Genomic DNA, 27,285 nt, shown 5'->3' with positions numbered 1-27,285 from the left:
GTGAGATTGTGCTATCTTATTTCCCCTATCTTAGAAAGGATGTACTGATGTTGGAGAGAGTTCAGAGAAGATTTACGAGGATGATTCCTGGAATGCAGGGGCTAACATATGAGGAGCGTTTGTCGGCTCTTGGACTGTATTCGTTAGAGTATAGAAGAATGAGAGGGGATCTCATAGAAACATTTCGAATGTTGAAAAGGTTGGACAGAGTAGATGTGGAAAGGTTGTTTCCCTTGGTGGGTGAGTCCAGGACAAGAGGCCATAGTCTTAGAATTAGAGGCTGCCCAGTTAAAACAGAGATGAGGAGAATTTTTTTTTAGCCAGAGGGTCGTGGATTTGTGGAATTCGTTGCCACATACAGCTGTGGAGGCCCGATCATTGAGGGTGTTTAAGGAGGAGATTGACAGGTATCTAATTAGTCAGGGTATCAAAGGATATGGGGAAAAAGCCAGAAACTGGAACTAGATGGGTGAATAGTTTAGCCCATGGGGGAGCTGCGGAGCAGACTCGATGGACCGAATGGCCTACTTCTGCTCCTGTGTCTTGTGATCTTGTGCTGGGCAGTTTGCATGTTTCTGCCACCAAAATTCAATGCCCACAATTTACTAACCCTAACCCCTACATCTTTGGAATATGGGAGGAAACTGGAGGAAACGCACATTGTCACGGGAAGAACATCCAGGCTCCTTACAGGGAGTGGCAGGAATCGAACCCCGATCTTTCAGCTGGTGCTGTAAAGTGTTACACTAACCACTTTCAAAGAAAGTGTGGAATCTTACAAGACATTTCACCAAGATTGTTGTTCCAGTGTAAACAACATATTTCTTATAGCAATTATTTACAGGAGGAGATGTCAGTTTCTTTGGGAGACCAACGTTCAGCCTTTGTTCAGTGAATGACTTTGAGGTCTGGAACTGAATGCTAAGCACCTTATGTAGACCGACAGTCTGGTGTGGTACTGGGGGAGTTCTGAACAATGGGAGGAAATTTTTTCTTTCGGACGAACTGTTAAAGAAAAGCATCAAGGGCTCTCTAAGACATAAATGGCAGTGATGCTTCACTTGACAAGCCCAATATCTTTTATGCATGCTTTGAAAGGGAGGATAACACTACACCTGTGTGAACTCCCACAGCATCTGGCAATCCTGTGATCTCTGTCTCGAAAGCCGATGTCCGAACACCCATAGAGAGGGTGAATCCTCGCAAAGCATCAGGCCTAGGTGGCATATGCAGACATCCCACCTCTCCCTAAAATTCCGGGAGTCTCCCGCATATTGATAGCGGCTCCCTGTCGCCTGGAAATTATATACAATATCCCGGAAATCGATTTTTTTGAGAGGCAGAGCGAGAGCGAGAGGGAGAGGGAGAGCAAGCATCCTGATTGGTCTCTCTTCATGCTAAGTAGACCTATCAGTTTTCTCTGTGGGCAGGCTTTACAGTCAACCTCAGAAATGACAGTGTTGCTCGCTGCACTGTTTGCCACAGTGACTTTTCTACTGTCCACTGTGGGTTAAAATGTAAAAGACATGTTGAGGTGAGTTTGACAGGTGTCATTCATTCATTAGCATAGCTAACGTTATTTAAACTAGCTGGCTAGCTGCCAAGGAGCTACTCTATTGATGTCCTGCGTGATGAGGCCAAACTCCCTGTAGACTTGCTTAAAGTTGTAATAGAATAAACATGATAATATAAGTACATATTTTAATGTCACATTTTCTGCATATACCCAACTTGGTTTACAGATTAGACAAAATCACTAAACAAAGTATTACATACACCCTTGGAGGTTGACCGTGGGGGCGGGGTGGCGGGGTGCTACCTCCCTGAACTGAGTTTTTGCAGGGTGGGCTGTCTGCATAGCTGCCCAGGCACAATTAGCTGGAGTGTCCAGGGACATTTTCAACCTCGTACTGCTGCAGCCTAAGCCTCCCACCTGCTTCAAAAGAGGTCCAGTCACGCCAGTGCCCAAGACGAGCAAGGTGAGCTGTCCCGAATGACTGTCACCCTGCAGTACTCATATCCACTGCAATGAACTGCTTTAAGAGGTTAACTTTGGCTAGGTGAACACCTGCCCGATCCACAGCAATTCACCTACCGCCACAATGGGTCTACAGTGGACCACTATCTCACTGGTTCTCCATTCTGCCTTACAGTACCCAGAGAGCCACAAGATACACTTCAAGCTGCTCTTTATCACTGTTCAACACCATCGTCCCCACAATATTAATGGCCACGCTTCAAAATCCGGGCCAGTATACTGTAACTCTCTCTACACCTGGATCCATCAGGGAGGGGGTACAGGAGCCTGAAAACCCACCTACAATGATTCAGAAACAAACAGCTTCTTCCACTTTGCCATCAGATTTCTGAACAGTCCATAAACACTACCTCATTATTCCCTTTTCTTTTTTGCACAACGCCTTTATTTTGTAATCTTTTTACTTACAAGATGGCAGGAGCGAACAATGCAACCAGCAGCGATGTCCTGCTGACAGTTCACAAAACTACTAATTTGGCTTCTTTATTCAAATACGATCCTACTGCCGAACTGCATGCGATTGGAGCCTATGATTTGGGGCCGATCGAACAATCTGGCGGTTTGCTGTCCCCGGGAGAGTTCGATGAGGTTTGAAGTGGAGCGTGTGCCCTGGGGGTCTGGTAGCCTGGAGACTCCCATGGCTTCTCTCCCACTGAGGTGTCGAGGGCATGGATCCATGATCGATTCCATTGCTTCTCTCTGTTTGAGAAGTTGAGCAAGGCTGAAATTGGACTGGTCTTCCTCTCCCTCTCGCTAGATGCTGTCGGAGGAAAGTCTTAGGGTCAACATTGATCGACGAGGCTGTGGACTCATTTTGGGGGACTCTGAGGTTCATGTTGCATGTGTTTCCGGATCTTGGTTACTCCTTTTTTGCCATTTATTTTTGTGCGGTTTAATCGGAGCAATTATTGCGGACTGGGGCATTTAAGTGAAGAATGGCCCTGCGGTCTGCAGTGGGCTAGTGGCACAGCGCTAAGCTGAGCTAAACTGAGCACCACTGGACTCCTGATTTGATAATCTGTGTTGTCCACTCGCTTTTTGCTGTTTGCACAATTTGTTCTTTTTTTCTGCGTGTTGGGTGCTTGATGTTTTCTTGAACAGGTTCCATGATGCTTCTTCATTTCGTGGCTGCCTGCGGGGGGACATCTCTCAGTCGTATCCTGAATACATACTTTGAAAATAAAAATACTTTGAATATTTTCTGTCTTTGCACTGTACTACTGCCAGAAAGTTTCTGGTTCTGTTTTTGGTTGGACTTCCTCATTTGGAAACCACACTCAGTGTGGTCATGGTGACTGAGAGTGGACAGGGGAGTTGGCCACTATAAAAAGGAGAGGGGGAGTGGTGAGACAGGGGCCCGAAGTGATTGGTGGTCTGAGGAGGGTTGAACAAAGACAAGCAGATTGAGTCAGGTAGGGGAGGGAGAGGGGGTTGAGTTGGGAGCCGGAGACGGGTAAATAAAAATAGACAGGTAGTGCTAAGAGAGGTTGAAGATTGAGATTGTGAAGATGATTGAGGGTGAAGGTGAGGTAAACAGGAATACAATCTCATGAGGATAGGTTGAGCAAGCTGGGGCTTTTCTCTTCAGAGTGAAGGAGGTTGAGAGGTGACTTTATAAGATAAATCGAGTGGATAGCCAGAGGCATTTTCAACGGTATGAGCAACTCGCACAACACGCTGGAGGAACTCAGCAGGTCGGACACCATCCGTGGACATGAACAGTCAACATTTCGGGCTGAGACCCTTCATCAGGACCCCAGCATCTGCAGAGTATTTTGTGTTCAAGTGGATGAAATTGGTTATTATGAGGGGATATAATTTTAAGGTGACTGGAGGAAAGTATAATGGAAATGTCAGAGCTAGGTTTCTTTACACAGTAGTTTATAGTAGGTGCGTGGTAACACCCCGCCACGGGTGCTGGGAGAGGCAGATACAGGTACATAAGAGGCATTTAATAACATCTTAGATAGGCACATGGATGACAGAAAAATGGTGGACTATGTAGGAGAGAAGGATTGATCTGAGTGGATAGTGTAGGATGGATATTAATGGCAGGATACGGAAGAAGATTGCCAGGCCTTTCGTCCGCGCATATACTACTGCGACCCAAGTTGGGACCCGGCCGGATTCGAACTCAAGACCATTCACCTCGAAGTGCTAACGCCGCTACACCACCAGCCGGCCTCGATTCTTGCAAGGTCGGCACGACATTATCAGCGGAAGGGCCAGTACAGTGCAGTAATGATCTCTGCTCCCTGTTCACAAAGGCGACTGGAGCTGGAATCTGATAAGGAAGATAATAACGCGAAACTATTGACTGGTAGAACAGGCTGAAGGAGTAGAATGATTTCCTACTCCTAACGTGTATATTTAAATGTCCCTCGTTGGTGCGATCAATCCAGTAAGTTTTCTCCAAATTCCTGAAGTATGGTATTCAGAATGAGATACAACACCGTCCTCCCCTCGAGGTCTGACTAGTGTTTTATGAGGATTCGACGTGACGAACCAAGTTCTACACTGGTTTGTACGAGCAGGGAATTCCCGCGAATGTCCAGCAGAGGTCAGCTTTTCCCCGACCATCTAGAGCCTGTCATTCATCTATTGCCTCAGGGGGCTCTCTGCAAACCGGAAAAGGTTTTTCTCACACACACACACCGAGTGTATGGTAGTTGTGAAGCCGTAGGAATGGAGAGCGCAAAGGACCTGAGCGATGTTGAGATTGCTTTAATTCATCTGGAATTTTGAAAGGGAACACGAGGCAATTTAATTTCCTCTTGTTTTGAGAGCGAGAGGGCCACGAGGTAAAATATTCATAGCCTATTCCGGCTGGATTTGTTGTTCTTTTGCTTGTGAGAGCCGGTGGGGTTTAAATGATATTGATATTGTTTTGCATTGGGGGGAAGTGTGGGGGTAGTGAGAACTGAGGGCAGGTTAGGGGACGGATTTTCTTTCCTTCTGGGAGTCTCCTCGGTCCGGCTTCCGAGCTGCAGGTGGATGGATGGATAGTTGGTCCGATACATTCGTTTCATTGTGTCGTTGCAAGAGGGAGCTGGCGGAGGTTCCTCCTTCTTTCTGCTCCGGAGGGTGGCAGTGAATTTGCCTCAGAGCCGTTCGGTTTAAATGGAATGCTGCGGGGGTTAGATCCCGCATTATCGGGAAAGGGGTGGGGATTAGACACGGGCATTTTCCAGGAGGTCTGTTGATTTTGGAGAGGCTGCTGTTGAAAAAACGACCGGGTGGTTGTGTGTCTCTGAAAGAAAGAGACAGGCAGGCAGAAAGAGGTGGAAAATGAAAGGGCTGCCCAGTCTTCCATCAATTGCCAATTTCAGGCACGATTGCATTGCTGGAATAAAGAATTGGATGGGGGGGGGTGCTTCTTAAGCAATTGTTTTAGGAACGAACTGATATATTAAGATAAAAAAAGGAGAAACACATAATTTCAAATTGTTTTTCTTTTTAACGCAGTAAATTATGAGTTGAAATAGATACCTAAAGGAATGGAGAGTACTGATCCTTTAAATTTCGGAGGTAAATTGGACATTTATTTGGAGAGGGGGTTAAAGGAGAAGGATGTAAATAGCCGGATAGTTCATCACTCCCTCGACGGTCAGGGTAAAACAAAACTGTTGTTTGTATCAGGGAATAGCAATAGCAGTTGCATGATTCAAGTGAGGGTGCTTTCAAGTAAATTTAGAGGTTTAAACCGAGCATGCCATTACGATCCTGGGAGTAACCAATTACAGTGGGAATGCTTTTATTTCTGTACAATGGCGTGTCTGAGACAGGAAGACCATACTTGATTTAACTGCGCGGTTCTCCTTATCTCATTGTGAGAAACTGCACATTTGTCTCAGAATGGATATGTGCGTAGCATTTCACCCACTGTCAAAATGGTTTGACAGTGCTTCACACAATAGGGAATTGAAACTATTGTAGCGTTGCCATACAATGGTATTGAAACTATGAATAGTGTAAAATAAACAGCAGAGAGTCCCGCAGGCTCTATATCTTATTCCTGATGGACTTCAATGGAAGTAAACCTGAGAAAGATCTATAGGGGCTCCCAATTATTACCTTTTATCATATTAATATTAAACCCAGCTGCATCATTCAGGTGCCTTGATATGGGCGTAATAGCTCCTTGTGATATAAAATGCATCTTTTTTTCTTTACAAATCCGAAATGTTGCAGATTTTCTGGAAATCAGAAATACTGTATACAGTACTGACAATGTGCGGCATGGTAGTGTAGTGGTTAGCACGATGTTTTACAGTACAGGTGACTGGGGTTCAAATCCCGCCGCTGCCTTTATGTTCTCCCCGTTACCGCGTAGGTTTCTTCCCACGGTCCAAAGATCTACAGATCGGTAGGCCGTTGTAAATTGTCCCGTGATTGGTCCAATCCCGTGATTAAATCGGGGGATTGCTGGGCGGTGTGCCTTGGAGGGCCGGATGGGCCTACCCTTCTCCGAATTGTGTGGAGAGTCTTTCCCACACACCAGTAGACAGAGTAAAATCCCCAGTTTTAGTTATGTGATCTTCGGGAAGCACCGCAGAAGCCTTTTTTTTTGGTTTTTGTTTAGCACCTTCTGTGTTGATATCCTGTGTCATGAAAGGTCATAATTGTTTAGAGTTTGTGAACAACTTTCCACTTGAAGTTCTGTTTATGTTTGTTCAGAATGGCTGCCATTCATTGTTATTGTGGAGTCACAGGTTCATTGAGAATGGTGTTATATTGGTTATTTTAATTCAAGCGGGATAATCTATAAAATTAATGAAATGTCTGCATTATTATTAGTAAGGCCAGCAATTATTTCCCGTCTCAAACTCACCCATGAAAAATTATGGGGAACTACCTTCTGCAATCTGTGTGTGATAGGTCATAGAAAAATACAACCACAATGGATTCTGCAAATGCTGGAAATCCAGTGTAATAAGTATAAAATGGGTGCCACAGTAATGCAACGGTTAGCCTGACACTACAGCAGCTCGGGGTGCTGGAGTTCAATTTCATAGGACATAGGAGCAGAATTAGGCCATTTATCCCATGGAGGCTGCTCCACTCAGTGACCTCTGTAAGCAGGTTTGTACATTCCTTCCGGTGTGCGGGTGGGTTTCCTCCGGGTGCTCTGGTTTCTTCCCACCATCCAAAGATGCACCGGTTCGTAGGGTGAATTCTCCGGTGGTTAGGCAAGGGTTAAATCAGTGTGTTGCTGGTCGGCACGGCTTGGGGGTCTGGAAGGACCTATTCTAAGCTGTATCTCTAAGTAAATAATATATAAAATTCTCAAGGAAGTCAGTAAGCCAGGCAGCATCTATAGATTGAATAAACAGTTAACATACTACAGCACAGGGACAATCCTTTCAGCCCTTGATGTCTGTGCTGACCATAAGACATAGGAGCAGAATTAGGCCATTTGGCCCATCACGTTTGCTGTGCCATTTCATCATGGCTGATCCATTTCCCCCCTCAACCCCATTCTCCTGTCTTCTCCCTATAACCTTCAATGGTCGGACTAATCAACAACCTCCGCCTTAAATGCACCTGGTGACTTGGCCTCCACAGTCACCCGTGGCAACGAATCCCACAGGATCACCACACTGTGGCTGAAGTAATTCCTCCTCATCTCTGTTCTAAGTGGACATCCCTCTATTTTGAGGCTGTCTCTTCTGGTTCGAGACTTCCCCACCAAAAGAAACAATTTAAACTATACAGATGATGCCAATTTAAACTAGATGTACAGTACATATTGAAGTAATGGGAGTAAATATTGAATGTCATTGATAGGATGTCAACCAAGCTGTTAGTTTGTTATGGAATTGAGCTTACTGTGTGTTGTTAGAGCAGTAGTTATCTAGACAACTAGGGAGTATTGTGGCTTGCTATTGATTTGAGCCATGTAGAGGCACTAATTACATACCTACTTTTGCCTGAAGAGTTTTGCAGAGTCAGGAGATGAGTCACCCATTGCAGGATTCTGTGTAACTGTAGAATTTGTGCAGCTGTTCCAGAAATGAATTTTGTCTGACGTCCAGCTTGTTGGCGGGAAACTCAATGACGATTATGTCATTCAATGTCAACCACTGGAGGTTACAATCATGAGCTGATCATTATCTGTTGCTTGTCCAGCACAAAAGTGGCTTACCGCATCTCAATCCAAACGTAATTTGTCTTGATCTCGACAATATGCAGACAATATGTGAAGAACTGCAAATCTAATTTGGCGATTGTCACCCACCCACCCACCTCCCCCCTCACCTGGTCTCACCTATCACCTGTATGCTCGTACCTCTTTCCTTCTCCCCACCACCTTATTCTGGCTTTTGTCCCCTTCCTTTCCAGTTCTAATGAATGGTCTCAGCCTGAAACATTGACTGTGTATTCCCCTCCACAGATGCTGCTTGGCCTGCTGAGTTCCTCCAGCATTTTGTGTGCATTGCTCAAGATTTCCAGCATCTGCAGAATCTCTAGTGTTTATGTGTAAACTGCCACTTTTGACCTTTTTCAAAGATGGATGGTCATTGAGATAATTGGACCATAGATACTGTCTTCATTAACTCCACACTGATACCCTGAGACTGAGGTAATTGGATTTCCAGGAAATCCAAACATCGACCTTCAATGTCCAATGCTATGAACACCATCTAATATCCTGCCACATAACAGCATAAAGATGATCCATTTGGGACAACATGCTTGTACATTTATTTACTTTATTCTGAACTGCTATTTCAGAGAAAGTAGCAAGAATTGGCCTTCAATCCTGCTCCCAGCATTGTCATGTCTCTTCCTGACCTATCCAGTTCCCCCTTTTCAACACATCAGGTCATCTCCCATGCACTTCTCTACCTACTGATCCCATCTGACCACCTCATCTCCCTTGTCAGATTCCATTGTCTATCACCTTCCAGCCTCTGTCACTATTTCCCCTCATATCTCCTCCATCTGTCTATCACCCCCCTCATCTAGATCTACCTATCGCTTGCCACCTCCTGCTCCACCCCTTTCCCTCAACTCTTTATACTGGCCATCTCCCCTCTGTTTTTCAGTCTGGATGAAGGGTCTCAACCTGAAACTTAGACTGTCCATTTCCGTCTATGATGCTGTCTAACCCACTGAATCCCACCGGCATTTTGGCTGTTGTTCCTGGTCCACTATCTCCAATCACTTGTGTGCACAACCTTAAGCTGGCTTTAACTCCTCTTGTGTGCCATTTCCCAATTCCCCTCTAATCCTCCATTGATTGGCCAACTTCTACTTCAAATAGTCCTGATTGGCCAGCATTCAATAGCAGGGCAGAGAATTCCAGAGATTCACCAAACTGGTAAAAAAAAACTGTGTACCTCAATATTAAATGATTGGCCCCTTACCTTGTAGTTCTGTCCCGTTGTTTAGAGACCTCAGCGGCACTAATCACATACCTACTTTTGCATGAGGAGTTTCAGAGTCTTGGTATTGAGTAAAGGTCAAGTATCAAAGAGAGTGCTGAAGAGAATATTTGAACCAGAGGATTCTTGTGTTTTTACTTTTCTCATTTTGTGGGCTGTTGTTGGGCATGTTTGACAAGAATATAATGTTGGCATGTGGAGCTGTGGCATGAATTTTTGCAGGATACTTGTCTATTGGCATGAATTGAGTATTTTGGGTGACAAAATACCACATTATTTGGGGTGGTTAATTGTATTGATTTTTTAGCAGGTCCCCTTTCTGGAATGCACTTCTTGGAAAATATTAGGATTTTGCTTGTGTGTAGGCTGCACTGATGAATGTTGCTTTTTGTTAATGGATCATGGATTTTTTTTTGGTGCACTGTTTGAATGAGTCTTATGCAAAAGATTTTGTTGAGACTTGTTAATATGGTTCTGTTTTGTTGAACTCCTCCGCACCACGCCCACAACCTTCTGACCTCAGAACGTTGTGCCAATTAGTCATTGGCCATTTTGTTTACAGGTGAGCCTGTTTCTGGTTGTACGGAAGCTGACAACAATTACTGGCACTGATTTTCAAAAATACATAGGTAGATTGGGCTGTACTTTTGGATTAGTATACTGTACATGTGCTGCATCTGAAGTTTATCGGACCTGTTTCAGAGTGGTTTTGGGGTCCTTATATAAGAAAGGATGTGCTGGCATTGGAGAGGGTTCAGAAGAACGATCTTGGGAATGAAAGGGTTGATTATGAGGTGGCAGGGTGGAGATGCGCCTCTACCAGAGGAGGTGTAAGACGCTCCTTCCCACCGATAGCCAGCAGGTCACCCTTGGACAAGGTGTAGCACCTACTTAGCTCCCCCGATCAGGGTCAAATGGAGCCATGGGTGTACATCACAAATCCTGGTTATGCGCTGACTGATATCAGGCAGACAATCTCTGAAGAATATTGTTAATGGCTAGGGGTCACCTATCTTGTAAAGACACTGCACAGAAGAAGACAGTGGCAAACCACTTCTGTAGAATTTGCCAAGGACAATCATGGTCATAGACCAAAATCACCTACATCATAGTCACAGCACATGATGATGATGAATGTATGAGGAGCGTTTGATGGTTCTGCGCTTGTACCAGCTGAAGTTTCGAAGAAATGAAGAAAGATCTCATTGAAACCTATTGAAAGGCTAGATAGAGTGGACATGGAGAGGATGTTTCCTGTAGTGGGAAAGATGAGACCAGAGGGCACTGCCTCAAAATACAAAGACATCCCTTTCGAATAGAGAGGAGGAGGAACTACTATAGCCAGAAGGTGGTGAATCTGTGGAAATCATTGCAACAGACAGCTGTTTAGTAAATCAGGCTCCTGAACCGGTGTGGATGACTTCAATCTCCACTGCTCTGAATTGATACTACAACCTACAGATTCACTTTCAGGAACTCTGTACATCTCAAGTTCTCAGTATTTTTTTATTTGCACAGTTTGTCTTTTACACATTGGAAGCTTGTCATTCTTTGTCAGTTTATAGAGCTTTTTATAAATCCTACTGTATTTTTTTCCTATACTGTAAATGCCTGCAAGAAAATTAATCTCAAGTTAGCACATGGTGACAGACTCATTCTTTGATAATTTATTTTGAAATTGAAGAAATGGCAATTCCTTTCTTCATATTGTAGTCAAGTGTAATTTGTTCTTGCTTGCCATTGGTTGATCAGTATTCAGTTGACGTACCTTACTTGAATGCGATCAACACTGAATGATATAAAGCACACAAATACAATTAACAAGGGAAGATACAAGGAAGATCGTTTTGCTGAACACCTGTGCTCTGTCCACCAGAGAAAGCAAGATCTCCCAGTGGCCACACATTTTAATTCCACGTCCCATTCCCATTCTGATATGTCTGTCCACGGCCTCCTCTACTGTAAAGATGAAGCCACACTCAGGTTGGAGGAACAACACCTTATATTCCGTCTGGGTAGCCTCCAACCTGATGGCATGAACATTGACTTCTCAAACTTCTGCTAATGTCCCACCTTCCCCTCGTACCCCATCCATTATTTATTTATATACACACACTCTTTCTCTCACTCTCCTTTTTCTCCCTCTGTTCCTCTCACTACACCCCTTGCCCATCCTCTGGGTTTTCCCCCCCTTCCCCTTTTCTTCCTCCCTAGGCCTCCTGTCCCATGATCCTCTCGTATCCCTTTTGCCAATCACCTGTTCAGCTCTTGGCTCCATCCCTCCCCCTCCTGTCTTCTCCTTTCATTTTGGATCTCCCCCTCCCCCTCCCACTTTCAAATCTCTTACTAACTCTTCCTTCAGTTAGTCCTGACGAAGGTTCTGAGCCCGAAACGTCGACTGTACCTCTTCCTAGAGATGCTGCCTGGCCTGCTGCGTTCACCAGCAACTTTTATGTGTGTTGCCTGAAGATACATTTCCACAGGTAGTGAGAATTTAATTGGTTTGGAACAGTATATTTATTTATTTACTCATTTAGAGATAGAGCATGGTAATAGGTCCTTTCAAACAATGAGCCCACACCGTCGAATTACACCGGTGTGACTAATTAATCTAATAGGTACATCTTTGGATTGCGAGAGGAAACCGGAGCACCCGGAGGAAACCTACACGGTCATGGGGAGGATGTATAAACTCTTTATAGACAGCAGCAGGAACTGAACCCAGGTCACTAGCTCTGTAAAGCGTTACACTAACGGCTATGCTACTAAATGATCAAATGGACGTCATATAAAACAAACAAACAAAGTTTAAATGAGTGGTTCGAGATGGTCAGTGGTATAATGCTCATTGCTATTTCAGGAGTTAATGAATGGAGCTGAGTGAAGAGCAGGTGCTCCACCCAAAAGGTACTGATGCTTGTACAATATAAGTGGCGACCATATTGGAGTTAAACCTTGGCAGTTCTTGGAGTTCCTTTCACCAGGACTAGTGACAGGTTGATTGTCCTCTGCATCTATCATCAAGAGTGTAATTTTATTAATGTTTTCTTTCTCAATATTAAAGATTAGTACATCGAAACATAGAGTGGAATGCGCCGTTTGCATCAAGGATTATGCTGGGACAGCCCCCAATGTTGCCATGCTTCCAACGCCAACATAGCACACCTGCACTTTACTAACTCTAACCCTAACCGTATATCTTTGGAATGTGGGAGGGAGCTGGGGCACCCAGAGAAAACCTACGTGGTCACGAGGAGAATGTACAAACTCTTCACCGATAGTGGTGGCAATTGAACCCCGATCTTACAGCTGGTGCTGTGAAATGTTACGCTAACCACAGTGCTCCTGTACTGGCTTCTTTTGGCAAAACAGTAGTGCAGCAGATGCTGCTTCCAGCACACATATCCAGCAATCTGTGTTCAATTCTGACTATGAGCTGTCTGTCTGCAGTTCATGCATTCTCTCTGAATCAGAATCAGGTTTATCATCACTGACGTGCATCATAGAATTTGTTGTTTTGTGGCAGAGTATAGTGCAATACATAAAAATTTACTCTAAGTTACAATATTTTTAAGTGTAAAAAGGGAGCAAAATGTGAGGTAGTGTTCATGGTCTCTTCAGAAATCTGTTGGCGGAGGGCAAGAAGCTGTTCCTACAATGTTTGCTGCTTGCTGATGCAGACATCCCACCTCTCCCGAAGGTTCTGGGAGTCTCCCGCATATTAATAGCAGCTCCCTGATGCCCGCAAATTATATACAATATCCTGGAAATCAATTTTTTTGTGAGCGAGAGAGAGAGCGCGATAGAGAGAGAGAGAGAGAGAGAAAGGATGTGAGAGCGCCATGGCAGAGTGTTCCAAAAAAAAGAAAATATAAAATGTACGTCACCCCATACTATACTAAAGTGTACCCCTGCCTAATAGGGGTCAAAAATAATGACAGTATTGCTCGCTGCACTGTCTGCAACAGTGACTTTTCTATTGCCCATGGTGGGTTAAGACTGTAAAAGACATGTTGAGGTGAGTTTAACAGGTGTCATTCGTTCATTAGCATAGCTAACGTTTTTAAACTAGCTGGCTAGCTGCTCAGGAGCTGCTGTATTGCAGACATCCCACCTCTCCTGGAAGTTCCTGGAGTCTCCTGCAAATTGATGGTGCTACCTCCCTGAGATGAGTTTTTGCAGGGTGGGATGTCTGCTGATGGGAGCAATGAGGAGAGGGCACGTCCTGGATAATGGGGTTGCTGAATGATAGATGGCACCTTGAGGCATTGCCTATTGAAGAAGTCCTTGATGTGGGGGCGGGGGGGGGGCGGATGAGTTCTCATGATGGAGCTGGTTGAGTTTATAAAGCTCTGCAGCTTCCATACCTGTCAGAATGCTCTCCACTGTACATCTGCAGTAATTTGCTAGTCTTTGACAATAACAAAGACTCTGTGACTGGGTTGGTGTGGATGCTCCAATTTCTTCCCAAAACATGCAGGTTGGTTGGTTAGACAGGTACTGTAAATTGCCCCTGGTGTATGGGGTGGTAGGAGATTTGTGAAATATGTGGGGGAGAGGGTTAGTTAATGTGTATGTGATAAAGGATGACTTAGAATTAAATTAAGCCAATGAGATTGCTCTGAGAGCAGATTTGAAAGGCTGAATGGCCTTGTGCCTTTTTAAAGAATATAAAATAATATTGTGTTAATTTGCCCCAACCACTGTGTTAAAAGTTTGAATGAAAGTAGAGTTTACACAGATTTCTTGTGGTGAATGAGTGAGAGGATAGAGAATACAGGGCTTCATCCCACCCACTGTCTTCCTCCTGTCCTGTATTTCATCAGAACAGTAGATTCATGGAGAAGACTCCTATCAAAATCAATACTGTTAAGCTCCTCCAGCAGCTTTTACCAACTGAAAATATCCAAAAGCATCGATGCATTTGTTAAGTGGAGGTCAATTCGGGTATTGAAATTTAAAATGCGGTTTGAGACCAAGGTGTTTAAATTTTCTGTTGTGACTAAACATGCCTAGGCAGACTCAATTAGATGGGCTCTATCATATTGACAGCTGAAGGCTGTTATTCATGTTCTATAAATCACGTTAATTCAGGCAAACCCACAGAAAAATTACGAAACAGTAGTAAATTAGTAAATTGCACACAGTTTGTGTGCAAAAGTGACATTTGATATAAATGTTCTAAAGATGCTTTGGACTTTTTTTATCTGTGATTTCAACTGTTGTGCTTATTGAAACAAAAACTCTGAATATGAATTGATGTATTTATATGAATCAACATTGGCATGTGATTGAAACTTGTTCAAGTCATTTCCAATTTCTGAGGTGAATAACAAGATGATATATTCTGGGCTTGCTCAAATGCCATGATTTTTTGCTCAAATGCCATGATTTTTTGCTCAAATGCCATGTTTTTTACACAAATCATTTCAAGCTCCTTGTATTTTAGCATTTTCCATGTAAATGTTTTTCTCCATAAGATATAGGTGCAGAATTAGGCTATTCGGCCTACAGAGTCTGCTCTGACATTCCCATCACGGCTGATTTATTATCCCCCTCAACCCCATTCTCCAGCCTTTTCTCCATAACCTTTGCTGCCCTTACTAATCAAGAATCAATCAACCTCAGCTTTAAATATACCCAGTGACTTGGCCACCACAGCCGTCTGTGACAACAAGTTCCACAGATGCACCACCCTCTGACTAAAGGAATACATTTTTATCATTGGTAGATGGTGTTCTCCCCTGATATCTCAAATATCTGTCAGCCATAATTATAGATGCCAATTAAATGAATTTTAACAATGATTTTTAAAGAAATTGTTTATAAATGAGCTAGCATGGTGCTGATCAGCCCTGAGATCCAGGGTTAAGTTAGGTTAGTAGGGACGTAAACACGAGGAATTCTGCAGATGCTGGCAATTCAAGCAACACACATCAAAGTTGCTGGTGAACGCAGCAGGCCAGGCAGCATCTCTAGGAAGAGGTACAGTCGACGTTTTGGGCCGAGACCCTTCGTCAGGACTAACTGAAAGAAGAGCTAGTAAGAGATTTGAAAGTGGGAGGGGGAGGGGAAAATCCAAAATGATAGGAGAAGACAGGAGGGGGAGGGATGGAGCCAAGAGCCGGACAGTTGATTGGCAAAAGGGATATGAGAGGATCATGGGACAGGAGGCCTAGGGAGGAAGAAAAGGGGGAGGGGGGGAAGCTCAGAGGATGGACAAGGGGTATAGTGAGAGGGACAGAGGGAGAAAAAGGAGAGAGAAAGAATGTGTGTATATAAATAAATAACGGATGGGGTACGAGGGGGAGGTGGGGCATTAGCATGAACATTATCTTCTCTAACTTCCACTAATGCCCCACCTCCTCCTTGTACCCCATCCGTTATTTATTTATATACACACATTCTTTCTCTCTCTCTCTCCTTTTTCTCCCTCTGGCCCTCTGACTATACCCCTTGCCCATCCTCTGGTTTTTTTTCCCCCCCTCCCCCTTTTCCTTCTCCCTGGGCCTCCTGTCCCAAGATCCTCTCATATCCCTTTTGCCAATCAACTGTCCAGCTCTTGGCTCCATCCCTCCTCCTCCTGTCTTCTCCTATCATTTCGGATCTCCCCCCCCCCTCCCACTTTCAAATCTCTTACTAGCTCTTCCTTCAGTTAGTCCTGACAAAGGGTCTTGGCCCGAAATGTCGACTGTACCTCTTCCTAGAGATGCTGCCTGGCCTGCTGCGTTCACCAGCAACTTTGTGTGTTGCTTAGGTTAGTAGGGATCTGTTTTGAAGCACAGACACTGGTATATTGTAGAAAATGCAGTGGCCAGTTTGCAAATTTATGGGTAACTGCTGTTTTTTAGATCAGAAACTTTCTGAAATACTATAGTCGCTGTGTTCTTGAAACCAAAAGCATTTCAACTGGTCCAATTTGAGCAAGTGTTTTGTTTTGAAACTTTGAGCCGCCATCCACTCTCTTTGGTCACCGTGTTTCATTGATCGTGACATCTGAGCCCTTTGCTGACGACACCACCTTATTTCAGTCAACTTTCTTCACTCTGTATGGCCTCAGCACTGCGGTGGCTGAATCACAGCATTGTTACTTCCCCATTCTTTGAGTAATACAAGTCTTTTTAATCATTTCTTCAAAGGGTGACATGTCTCAAATCTAATCAGCAACTTTATATCTTATCCTTGCTTGAGGTACTTCCTAATCCTTCTACATCTTTTAGAATTTTACCTCATTTAGCCCCCATTATTGTGAGGACCTCACTCACCCTGCTCTTAACTGTTTGCCTTACTTCATTCATGAAAAATCCAGGCCAGGACCATCAGGCTCAAAAACAGTTACTTTCTCCAAGCCATCAGGCTGATCAATACCTCCACCACTAACCCACCCCTGCCACCACTATTTTATCTTTTCCTGTCAGTCACCTTGTGGACAGATACACCTGTACCTAGCATCACTTTATGTATATGCAATCAGTCTAAAGTACAAAGTAAATTTATTATCAACGTACATGTCTGTCACCATGTGCTACTCTGAGATTCAATTTTTTTGTCAGCATTCACAGTAGAACAAAGAAATACAACAGAATCAATGTAAAAATGACACACAAAGACTGACATACAATCAGTGTGTAAACAAAGACTATCTAGATTTAGATGGTTCAAAAGTATGTTTCTTAAAGGGAAATTAGACTGCAAATTGCAGCGATCATAACTCAAAAGTATATCCAGTAGTCTTGTGAGCTGTCTGCACAATGTTGCCATGTATCGCTAGATATATATAAGCTAATCTTGTGTATTTATATTCATTGTCCCACCTATCCTCCAGCAGTCTGTCTTAACAATTCCTCCACATTTTTATTCTGGCTGCATTCTCCCTACACTCAGTCTTGATGCAGGGTCATGACTCAAAATATCAACCATTTTGTTGCCTTTGTAGATAATGCGTTACCTGCTAAGTTCCTCAAGTGGTTTCTTTTAAATTAATAAATCCTAGTTTCCTCTTTGTTCACCACTTTGGTTTTCTTGAACTGTTCTGTGAGCCTTGTTCCTTCTGATCACCTTTATGCTCACGCTCCTTGCATCCTGGTCTGATTCAACGATAGTCTCCATCTACTTGGATGAGGAAGTGGAGCGTTGGGTTAGTAGGTTTGCAGATGGCACGAAGGTTGGATGTGTTCTGGATAGTTGTAGAAGGTTGTCATAGGTTATAAATGGATATAGACAGGACGCAGAGTTGGGCGTAGAAATGGCAGATGGAATTCATTCCAGAAAAGTGTGAAGTAAGTTACTTTGGAAGATTGAAGTTGAAGACAGGATACATGGTTAATGGAAGGATTCTTAGTAGTATGGAGGAACAGAGAAATCTTGGGGTCCAAGACCATAGATCCCTCAAAATTGCCATACAAGTTGATAGGGTGGTTAAGAAGGTGTATGGGGTGCGGGCCTTCATTAATCAGGGGACTGAGTTCAAGAGCCAGAAGGAAATTTAGCAGCTCTGTAAATCTCTGGTTCGACCATATTTGGAGTACTGTGTTCTGTTTAGCTTCTCTCATTACAGGAAGGATGTAGAAACCTTAAGAGGGTGCAAAGGAGATTTACCAGGATGCTGCCTGGATTAGAGAACATATTTTATGGTGAGAGGTTGAGCAAGCTAGGGCTTGTTAGAGGCGTGTAAGATCATGAGAAGCACAGAGAGGGCACTGCCTTTTTCCCAAGGTGGCAATGGCCAACATCAGAGGGCATTCATTTATGGAGAGTGGATGGAAGTTGAGGGGAGATGTCAAAGGTAGGTACTGCCATGTGTGGAATTAGAGACTGATACAATAGACTCGTTTAAAGCACAAGGGATCCAGAGGGACACCTACAACCTGCTGGAAAAACTAGCAGGTCAAGCAGCATCTATGAAAAGGAATAAAGAGCCTATGTTCTGGGCCGACCTGCATTGTGTGTGTGTGTAACTTGGGATGTTTAAAAGACTGTTAGCCACGTGGATGCAAGACCAATTGAGGGTCATGGACTGTGTTGTATGTTTTGTATTAAAACTCTCTAGAGTAGGTACATTTCAGTGCACTTCATAGGTTTGTTCATTATGTGCCATATCTTATGACATGGGCAAACATGGTCTTTCCATGACCATGATTGTTCTTAGCAAATTTTTCTACAGAAGTGGTTTGCCATTGCCTTAATCTGGGCAGAGTCTTTACAAGACAAGTAACACCAGCCATTGTCAATACTCTTTTGAGATTGTCTGGCGTTAGTGTTCGCATAACTAGGACTTGATAGGCACCAGCTACTCATACAGTTATTCACCACCTGCTCCTGTGGCTTCTCATGATCCTGATTCGGGGGGGGGGGGGGGGAAGCAGGTGCTACGTCTTGCCCAAGGGCTACCTGCAGGCTGGCAAAGGGAAGGAGAGCCTTACACCTCCTTTGGTAGAGACGCATCTTCACCCCGCCACCCAGCACTTCAAAGAAAAAATCTGTGCTGAATCAGAAAAGAGATATTGTGACAGATTTCCAGAAATCTTTCTGAAAGATTAAGGTTTTAAGGAAGACCTTGCAGGCAGAAAGGGAGTTTGGAAAAGCTTGTATCAGGAACTATATTGGCTAAATCCCTGGCAGCTGTACGCAATGCTGCCATTACTGGAACAAATAAATTTGTAACTGAGCAAGATCCAGAATGAGTGAAAGGTGAGATCACCAGAGGGTTGTAAAGCTGGAGGAGGTAGCAGAGACATGTGCCAGAATTTAAATACAAGGGTGATAGTTTTAAAATTGAAATATTGTTTAACTTTGAGTCAATGTATGTCAGCAAACAGAGTGATGAGTGACACACACAAAACGCTGGAGGAACTCAGCAGGTCAGGCAGCATCTATGGAAATAAATAAATTGACATTTTGGGCCAAGACCCTTCTTCAGGACTGATTAAGGATCCTGGCCTGCAATGTGATCTTTTATTCCTTTCCATAGATGCCGCCTGGCCTGCTGAATTCCTCCAGCATTTTGTGTTGCTCTGAATTTCTAACATCTGCAGAACCTCTTGTGTTTGAGAGTGGTGAAAGCGTCTTGGTGTGAATTGGGACATGTGGCAAAGTTTTAGATGAACCCTCTACTGGTGGGCATGTTTTGTTGTCACCTAAATTTGTGATAGTTGCCGGTTGTCCCCAGTAAACCGCCAGGTTTTTTAGTTGTTAATACAAATGACGCATTTAACTGTATGCTTCCACGTATATGTGATAAATAAATCAAAATCTTGGATTACTGAGTTTAATTCATTCAGTCTCTGGGCATCCGTCTTTTTTCACAAATAAGCAGTTGTTTATTTTACCCAGGGTTAGAATTTATTCTGTTAACCTATTCAAAATGGTCAATACATCAAATTTCTATAAGATTTTTCATTTTTGAAAATTGAAGTTAGTTATTTGGATGAGGAGAATTCTTAACTGTGTGAAGTATGTATTACGGTGGATTCAGCAAAGATGTACAATTATATTTACCTGCAATTTCTAACATGGTATTGTAGATCTGTAGATAAATGTTAGCAGAACTGCAGGATGCTTTCCTTGTCATTAGTTCCACTTCTTGCATTATGCTGCTGCCATCAGTAATTAAATGCTGCTGCGCATTGTCGCAGAAATTCTCAAGATTAGCAATCCCTTGCCTGTAGCACTCATTGACATTCAGTCACCCAGACAGGCCATAATGGGAAGCAGAAATTGAGGACAGACTGAGAGGATTAAGCAGGAGTCATGCTGAGAGAGAAAGTGATCTCTGTTGGGGGTGGAAAAGAGGAAAAAGAAGCGTGTTTGTGTGTGTTGCTGTCTATTAAGTGGAAGGACAGATGTGAATTAGTTGATTCTAGAGAAGGAAGATGAAGTTGCTCTGAGTTTTTGGAAGAAAAATCAATGTCAGTGTGGATATATGGGGAATGAAGAGGAGCCTGCCCAGGTAAACCAGAGTAGGGAAGAAGAGTTGCATGAAATGTACAGAGGAGTTTGAGTTAAATTCCTGTATTAATACGAGGTTGTTTGGAGAGGCAACTTGAATTGGAAAAGGAGGGACAGAAACTTAGAAATGGGATGAGAAAAAATTGTTGGTTAAGGGCTGAAAGAATATAATGTCCCTTAATGTCACCTACATGACCAAGAAGGCACAGCAGTATCTCCACTTCTGAAGGAGATTGAGAAAATTGTGGCTCCCCCCACCCATCTTGATTGCATTTTATAGGAACACCATTGAGAGTGTCCTGACAAGTTGCGTCTCCATCTGGTATGGAAACAGCCAAGCATCGGACCAGAAATCACTACAAAGGACTGTGAGGACGACTGAGAGGATCATAGGTGTCCCCTGACCATCCTTTGGGGACATTATCAAGTGCACTGCGTACATAGAGCCCTTAGTATTACAGTGTTAAGGATCCCACCCATCCAGCCAGCATCCTCTTTGACTTTCTACCACCAGGCAAGGAGACTCCAATGCATAAAAACAAGAATGGTCAGATGGAAATGGTTTTTCCCTCAGGCCACGAGGCTTCTGAACTCCCTGCCACATTGCATTCTAAATGTCACTGGTTAATCTATCCTGTAATTTACAATATTTAATGTATGCATCTAGAGATTGCAATCTTACCTTGATAAACTGTTATGTGTACTACAGTGCTTTATACACTGGTTCAGAGAAATATTGTCTCATTTGATGGTGTGTGTGTATATAATAGACAATTTATGTGACTTGACTTGATAATGGATTTCTTCAATACTTTTATCAGTATTGGTGAAGTGCCATTTAAGAAGCTGGTGAAGTTCAGATCATGGAGATTTAGGGTTTCACTTTCAAAATCGTCATATGCAGAAGTACATGCATGCACAGTGCAATGAAAAGAAACTTTCCTTGCAGTAGTATTGTAGGCATATGGCATTATAACAATAAAAACATAAACAGTTTTACAAGACACATAATTAGAATAAAAACAGTTCATTTTTAGTGCTAAGTGGTCAACATGGTCATTAGTGTAGCTAAACAGTAGTTTTGTTCAAGAACCAAATGGTTGAAGAGAAGTAGCTCTTCTTGAACTGATCGTGTGGGATTTCAGGCTTTTGTCCGACAGTAGCTGATGAAAGGTGGCATGGACTAGATGGGGGGATCTTTGAAGGCAACATTCATCTTTTATAAATGTTGCCTTCTTGAGACAGTGATACAGGTAATACAATGATGGGGAGGTAGTAGAGTAGTTGGCAAATGGTTCCAATTTGGGATGCAAAATGGGTGCCAAACTGCATGATCGTGGGGAAATGTTACCCCACAGAAAATCATTCCAAATCCAATTTTGTTCACCTTGCATTTAAATAATTTGGAGATGGATTTCACAGATGATGCTAGATTGGATGGTAAAAGGAAAATTGCAGAAAGGTAAGACAAGATATAAAATGGATTACCGGGTAGATTTTTTTTAAAGTAATTTGATTTTTGGGAAATGGGTCTGTTGAAAACATATTGCAATTTAATCTGAAAAGGTCTCACTGTTTTGAGTAAACAAAGTGCATATTTACTGCAGATGACCCAATAACATTCCAGGTTTCTAAGTGCATCTTTGCATCCTAAATGGTCTCTGGCTAAGTGAGATTCTAAGTTTGCCATAGGAATATTTAGAGTTTTAAGCACATCCCCACTAAGCAATGGATTAGATGGAAATTGCTCAAATGAGTCTTCTGCAGTTAACAGACATCTCTGTCAAGTCTGAGTGGTGTTTAAAACAGGATAAGTGCCTGATCCACTGCATCACAATGTTAACATTGCCATGGAAAAAAGATATAGGAGGGTAAAATATAGGAACTGAATGAGGCCATTCAGTCCATCAAGTCCTTGTTGTCCTGCCATTGATTTGCAATTGGCATTGCAATGGGCGATAAAGGAGGTACATGGCAGGGATTCTCAAACTGGTCCATGGACCCCTTGGTTATGGTGGGTGTCCATGGTATAAAAAGGGTTGGGAAACCTGGTGTATGGTATGATTACCTTCATTGGTCAGGGCTCCATCTAGCATGGAAAGATGCACTTAGAAATCTGGAGCCTAAGAATTAGTATGTCAGTTGTATAAAATTTTGGTTATGCTATATCTGTAGTACCCGGCTGGTGGCGCAGTGGCATCAGTGCTGGACTTCGGGACGAAAAGTCCCGAGTTCGAATTTAGCCAGCTCCCCTGCACGCTTTTCATCCATGCTGGGTTACGAGCTGGTGATCTCTTTGGAAACTCAGCCGGCAGAAGGCAATGGCAAACCAGTGCGGTAACTTGCCTTGTACGCGGTTCCCCACTACGTCAGAGAGGCGTGGAGGGAAATCGTCCGCTAACCGGAGAAACTCTGGATGCAACGTACCTTTCCTTTCCTTTCATATCTGTAGTACTGCGCGGTTTTTGTTGTCGTACTGCAGGATTGTTTTCTCTGAAGCATCAGAGGCAGAGGAATGAACCAAAAGAACTATATAAAGTGATAAGTATAGATAGGGGAGAAATACTCAAGAGTCAGTTTCCCAGGGTGGAAATATCATGTATTGGAGAGCATAGATTTAAGGTGAAGGGAAAAGTTTAAAGGAGATTTGCAAGGCATGCTTGTTTTTACACAGCAAATGATAGGAATGCACTGGTGGGAAAGGTGGTACAAACAGACATGATAGTAATGTTTAAGAGGCATTTAGGCAGGCACATGAGCAGACAAGGAATATAGGGATAGGAACCATGTGCAGGCAGACAGGATTAGTTAGACTGACATCATTGTCAGCAGGGACAATGGACCAAAGAAAATACAAACTCTCATGCTCTAATTTTTTGTACGTATTTTCTTCTACCTGAAGAGAGAGAGAGAGACAGCTAATTACACCTAATTAATGGCTTCTTTTATAGGTTTCCTGCTTCTATTGCATCAGCTGCTAAAGTCGGCACGTTGATACGGCATGGCGAGGAAAGGGGGAAATGTTTCATAGTTTTATGACTCCTTTGATGCTCTTGCAAAAATGTTACTTTGTGGTTTATTTTAACTGCTAACATTGTCTATTGTATGTCACCTCAATAGATGATTTAAAGCTCTATCGTATTTTTGTTCAGGTTGAATCCATAATGACTTCTTCACTTGGTGAACCATTCCAGAAGTAAGCTTCGCCTATAAAAAGCATTAGGATGTCTCAGCCCACAAGCAGCAAGGAACACTGGAAACCATGGGAGTTTTCAGGAATCAGCCGGCAGGAGCTGGCCTTGGCGGAAGCTCTTCAGATGGAGTACGATGCGCTTTCAAGACTTCGACAGAACAGCACCACAGCAAAGGACGGTGGCAAGCCCAAACACATTAACAGTCTGCAATTGATTTCTTTTGAGGACCCTTTGTTGGAATATAGTCAAATAAGAAATGACTGCACTGTCATTAAAGGATCTCATGGTCTGTCTGGGTCAGACCCTGGTCTCAATTATAGCAAAGGCTCCCCACTGCTAAGTGAAGGTATTGCTTGTTCTTCTACCTCAGCCCCTGGCCCGCCAGATCCATGCCAAGAGGACCAGGAATACTATCCATTGTGGAAGGTTGTGTCTACTGCTACCACTACCACAAACTCCTCTAACGGTGACTCAGATCCTCAGTCTATGAGTACAGGCCTCCTTGCTAGCGAAGGAACATCTTGCCAACAAAGAGATTGTTCCATCACTGACTATGTTCCACCAGTCCCACCACGAGTTCCTCTTGGCCAGAGTCGAAATGCCACATTAACAGACCATTGGCCCAAGGGCTTACCCAGTGAGAGTATTGTGAAATTGAACATACCTAATGATATCAATCTCTTCTCTCCCGGCAATGATGATTCAAATGGAAAAATTGTTGAACCTCCAAACATCTACTCTGGCCAAAAGTTTTCTGATGATGACGATTTTGAACTGATTGACTATGATGAGTTGAATGATGCCATAACAAAGCTGAATCTAATGTCTACCTATGGGGAAAATACAAAACTGATACGAGTCAGGAACATCGGTCCTAATTCCGCCTTTAAAGGGAAAGACAGAAAGCGGGAGACAGCTGGGAAACCTGTCAGTAGAAGTAAGACTCTCCCTCCTCAGGTCCCACCAAGGACCTATGTGTCCAGATATGGAAACCAGAACAATGCCGTACATCAAGCCAAAAATCAAAGGGTGTCCATTGAACAGGTGAGGCTCAAGTCTGAAAAATGTTCTAAGTGTTGTGAATGAAGAAAGTTACAATACGTGTCTAAATTAAGGTTTGGCTTGGGTGCTCTGCCTGAAGGGTAGTAGGAATTCCTTCAGTAGTGACTTTTAAAGGGATATTGGGTAAAAAAAAAATGGGGAAGAGGAAACATTTACAGACTTATGATGAAAGATACTTCTGCCAAAGAAGAGTCTAGTGTCTAGATGTTAGAAGGGTCATGGGGGAAGAGAAAAGGTGAAAGCACAGTCTTTTTTTCCCCCATGGGGGGGGGGGTGGCTAAAAACAAGAGGGCATATGTTTAAGATCGGAGACAAGAGATTTAAAATTGACATCAGGGCAGCTTCACGTAAAGGCTGGTGCGTATTTGGAACAAGCTGCCAGAAATGATGGTTAAGGCTAGAACATTAGCAATGTTTAAAAGCCATCTAGATAAGTACATGAGTAGAAGAGGGCTATTGGCCAAACACAAGTGGATGGGACTAGCTCACCAAGCAACGTAGGTATAACATAAAGTTTCTTATCTTTATGCTCCTTGATGTTTTTCTCCAGAATCTTCATTCTCACTTGTTCTTAATGGCCACTGGTAGAAATTGTCTTTTCCTGTTTCCATACCCCTTTACTGTGTGCATCTTGCCTATTGCCAACTTGTCAATTATGCTGAAGCTGCTTTCAGTCTTACCGGGCTGAGTATTTACACCAGTATCGACCCTCCTACTTTACTTATCCCCATATGATGAACTGAGCCCTGTCTCTCCCCTCCATTCTCCCACCATCAGCCTTCATATCTACTAAATGCTTTTCCAGCGACTAATGACTTCTTTGAGGAATGCCATCATCAAGGACTCCCAACATCCAGGCCATGCGCTCCCCTCACTGCTACCACTGGGAAGAAGGTACAGGGGTCTTGGGTCCCATAACACAAGGTTCAGGAACAGCTATTACCCTTCAACCATCAAGCACCTGAACCAGCGTAGATAACCTCACTCACCACAACATGAACTGATCACTGAACACAGCCTAGGGGCTCACCTTCAAGCACTCTAGAACTCATGGTAACAGTATTATTTATTAATTATTATTTGTTTTTTTAAATATATTTGTAGTTTGTCCTTTGCACATTGGTGGTTTGTCAGTCTTTGTATGTTTTCATTGATTCTAGTGTATTTCTTTGTTCTACTGAGAATGCCTGCTAGAAGATTATATGGTGTATATAGTGACATGTATTTACTTTGATAATAAATTTACTTTGAACTTTGAGGTTGGAGGTCACAAATGAGAAGAAAATTAATAAAGACTTTTCTTTGTTTTCAGAAGTAGGCAGCAGCTGCTGACAGATTCATATGTTTTTTTTGTAGATTCTTGAGCAACCTAGTAAGGTTTGATACCTTGAGTGAAGGAAGTAGATTTTGGTCTTTTTTTAAAATTAGGTGACAAGACTGCATTGTTAGCTCAGGCTGGTTCAGAAGAGGAAGTCATTATATAGCACTGTGATCTCTAAGCTAGCTCAGAAGAGTGAGTGGTGACCTTACTCAAATACTTAAGATCCTAAATTGGCTTGCCAGGGTAGACATGGGAACATTTTCATCAGTGGGAGTTATAAACAATACTATGTTTTATAACTTCAAAGCGGTAAACGAATTCAAAGGAAGACATGGGAGCTCAAAATGGCTAACTTCATTCTTTACTTTAAGCAAGGCGTGCATGTATCACTTGGTAGTGTGATGTCGTATGCAATTCGCTTATTTGTAAATGTAACCTGTTATGAATTATTTAAAGAAATAAATGCTTAATCAGCATCATATTTACAAAATTACTCAAATATTACTGAAATATTAAATACACAAGAGGACATTGCTATATAAGCAATCATTTAAAAATGAGGTACATAGAAATTTCTTCTTTCAGAGGGTAGCAAATCTCTGAAATTCTGTGCCCATGAGGGTAGTGGTCCAGATGATTAGACTTGTATAATATGAAAATGTATAAATATGTGGAAGATTGAGGAATTAAGGGTTCTGGAGAACTGGCACAGAAGAACAGTTAAGGTTAGATCAGCCATGATTTTATTAAATGGTAGGTCAGACTTGAGGGGCTGGTGGCCTACTCCTGCTCCTAGTTTCTAGTGCTTTGTAGCTAATCAAACATCTGCTGTTATCTGTAATGTCACAGGGAGGGACAGAATCCTGATGCATGCATATCAGCTGCCATAGCTGCTTTACTGCAATCAATGGATGTGGGTGTAACTTTGAGAACTGCAGTGAAGGGAAACTGTGCACAGTATCAAAAATGGCGCACAGTATTCTGCACTGTGCAAGAATCCAAAGGAGACGTGGACAGATTCTAATCTGTCACAGACCTAAACAGGACAAGAATGGCAGCAGCACATGCCAAAGTACCTTTACAAATTCAAAACTCGACAATATCACTAGCACGACTTGGCAGGATGCTTGACATTTAAAAACACTATCAAAACATCCAAACGCTATTTGGAAGAAGCAGAATCACTTTGCTGTACTTTGGTGGTCAACCAAATTCCAACAAAAATCTCATCTCTTGCCAAGATTTTTACTTATTCATGCTTTGTTCTAAGAAGCCGCTCAGTTTGCAGTATTTAGAACTTCACTCTTTAGTTGTCTTGGTATCAGTATTTCTGCA

General features: G+C 42.9%; 1 protein-coding gene across 1 annotated transcript in view; it reads left to right on the top strand.

Annotated features, from left to right (window-relative positions):
- Positions 1-4,692: 4,692 nt before the first annotated feature.
- pik3c2b (phosphatidylinositol-4-phosphate 3-kinase, catalytic subunit type 2 beta) overlaps positions 4,693-27,285 on the top strand; it is a 174,267-nt gene continuing 151,674 nt past the window's right edge. Inside the window, exons 1-2 of the mRNA XM_063065353.1 lie at positions 4,693-4,839; positions 23,526-24,611. Coding sequence (XP_062921423.1) covers positions 23,598-24,611 — 1,014 coding nt within the window. The 5' untranslated portion in view covers positions 4,693-4,839; positions 23,526-23,597. The remainder of the gene's footprint in view (positions 4,840-23,525; positions 24,612-27,285) is intronic.

This window comes from Mobula hypostoma, chromosome 13 (assembly GCF_963921235.1).
Source record: "Mobula hypostoma chromosome 13, sMobHyp1.1, whole genome shotgun sequence".
NCBI lineage: Eukaryota > Metazoa > Chordata > Chondrichthyes > Myliobatiformes > Myliobatidae > Mobula > Mobula hypostoma.
Note: the sequence above shows the minus strand (reverse complement) of the source record. Positions and strands in the feature narration are given on the sequence as shown.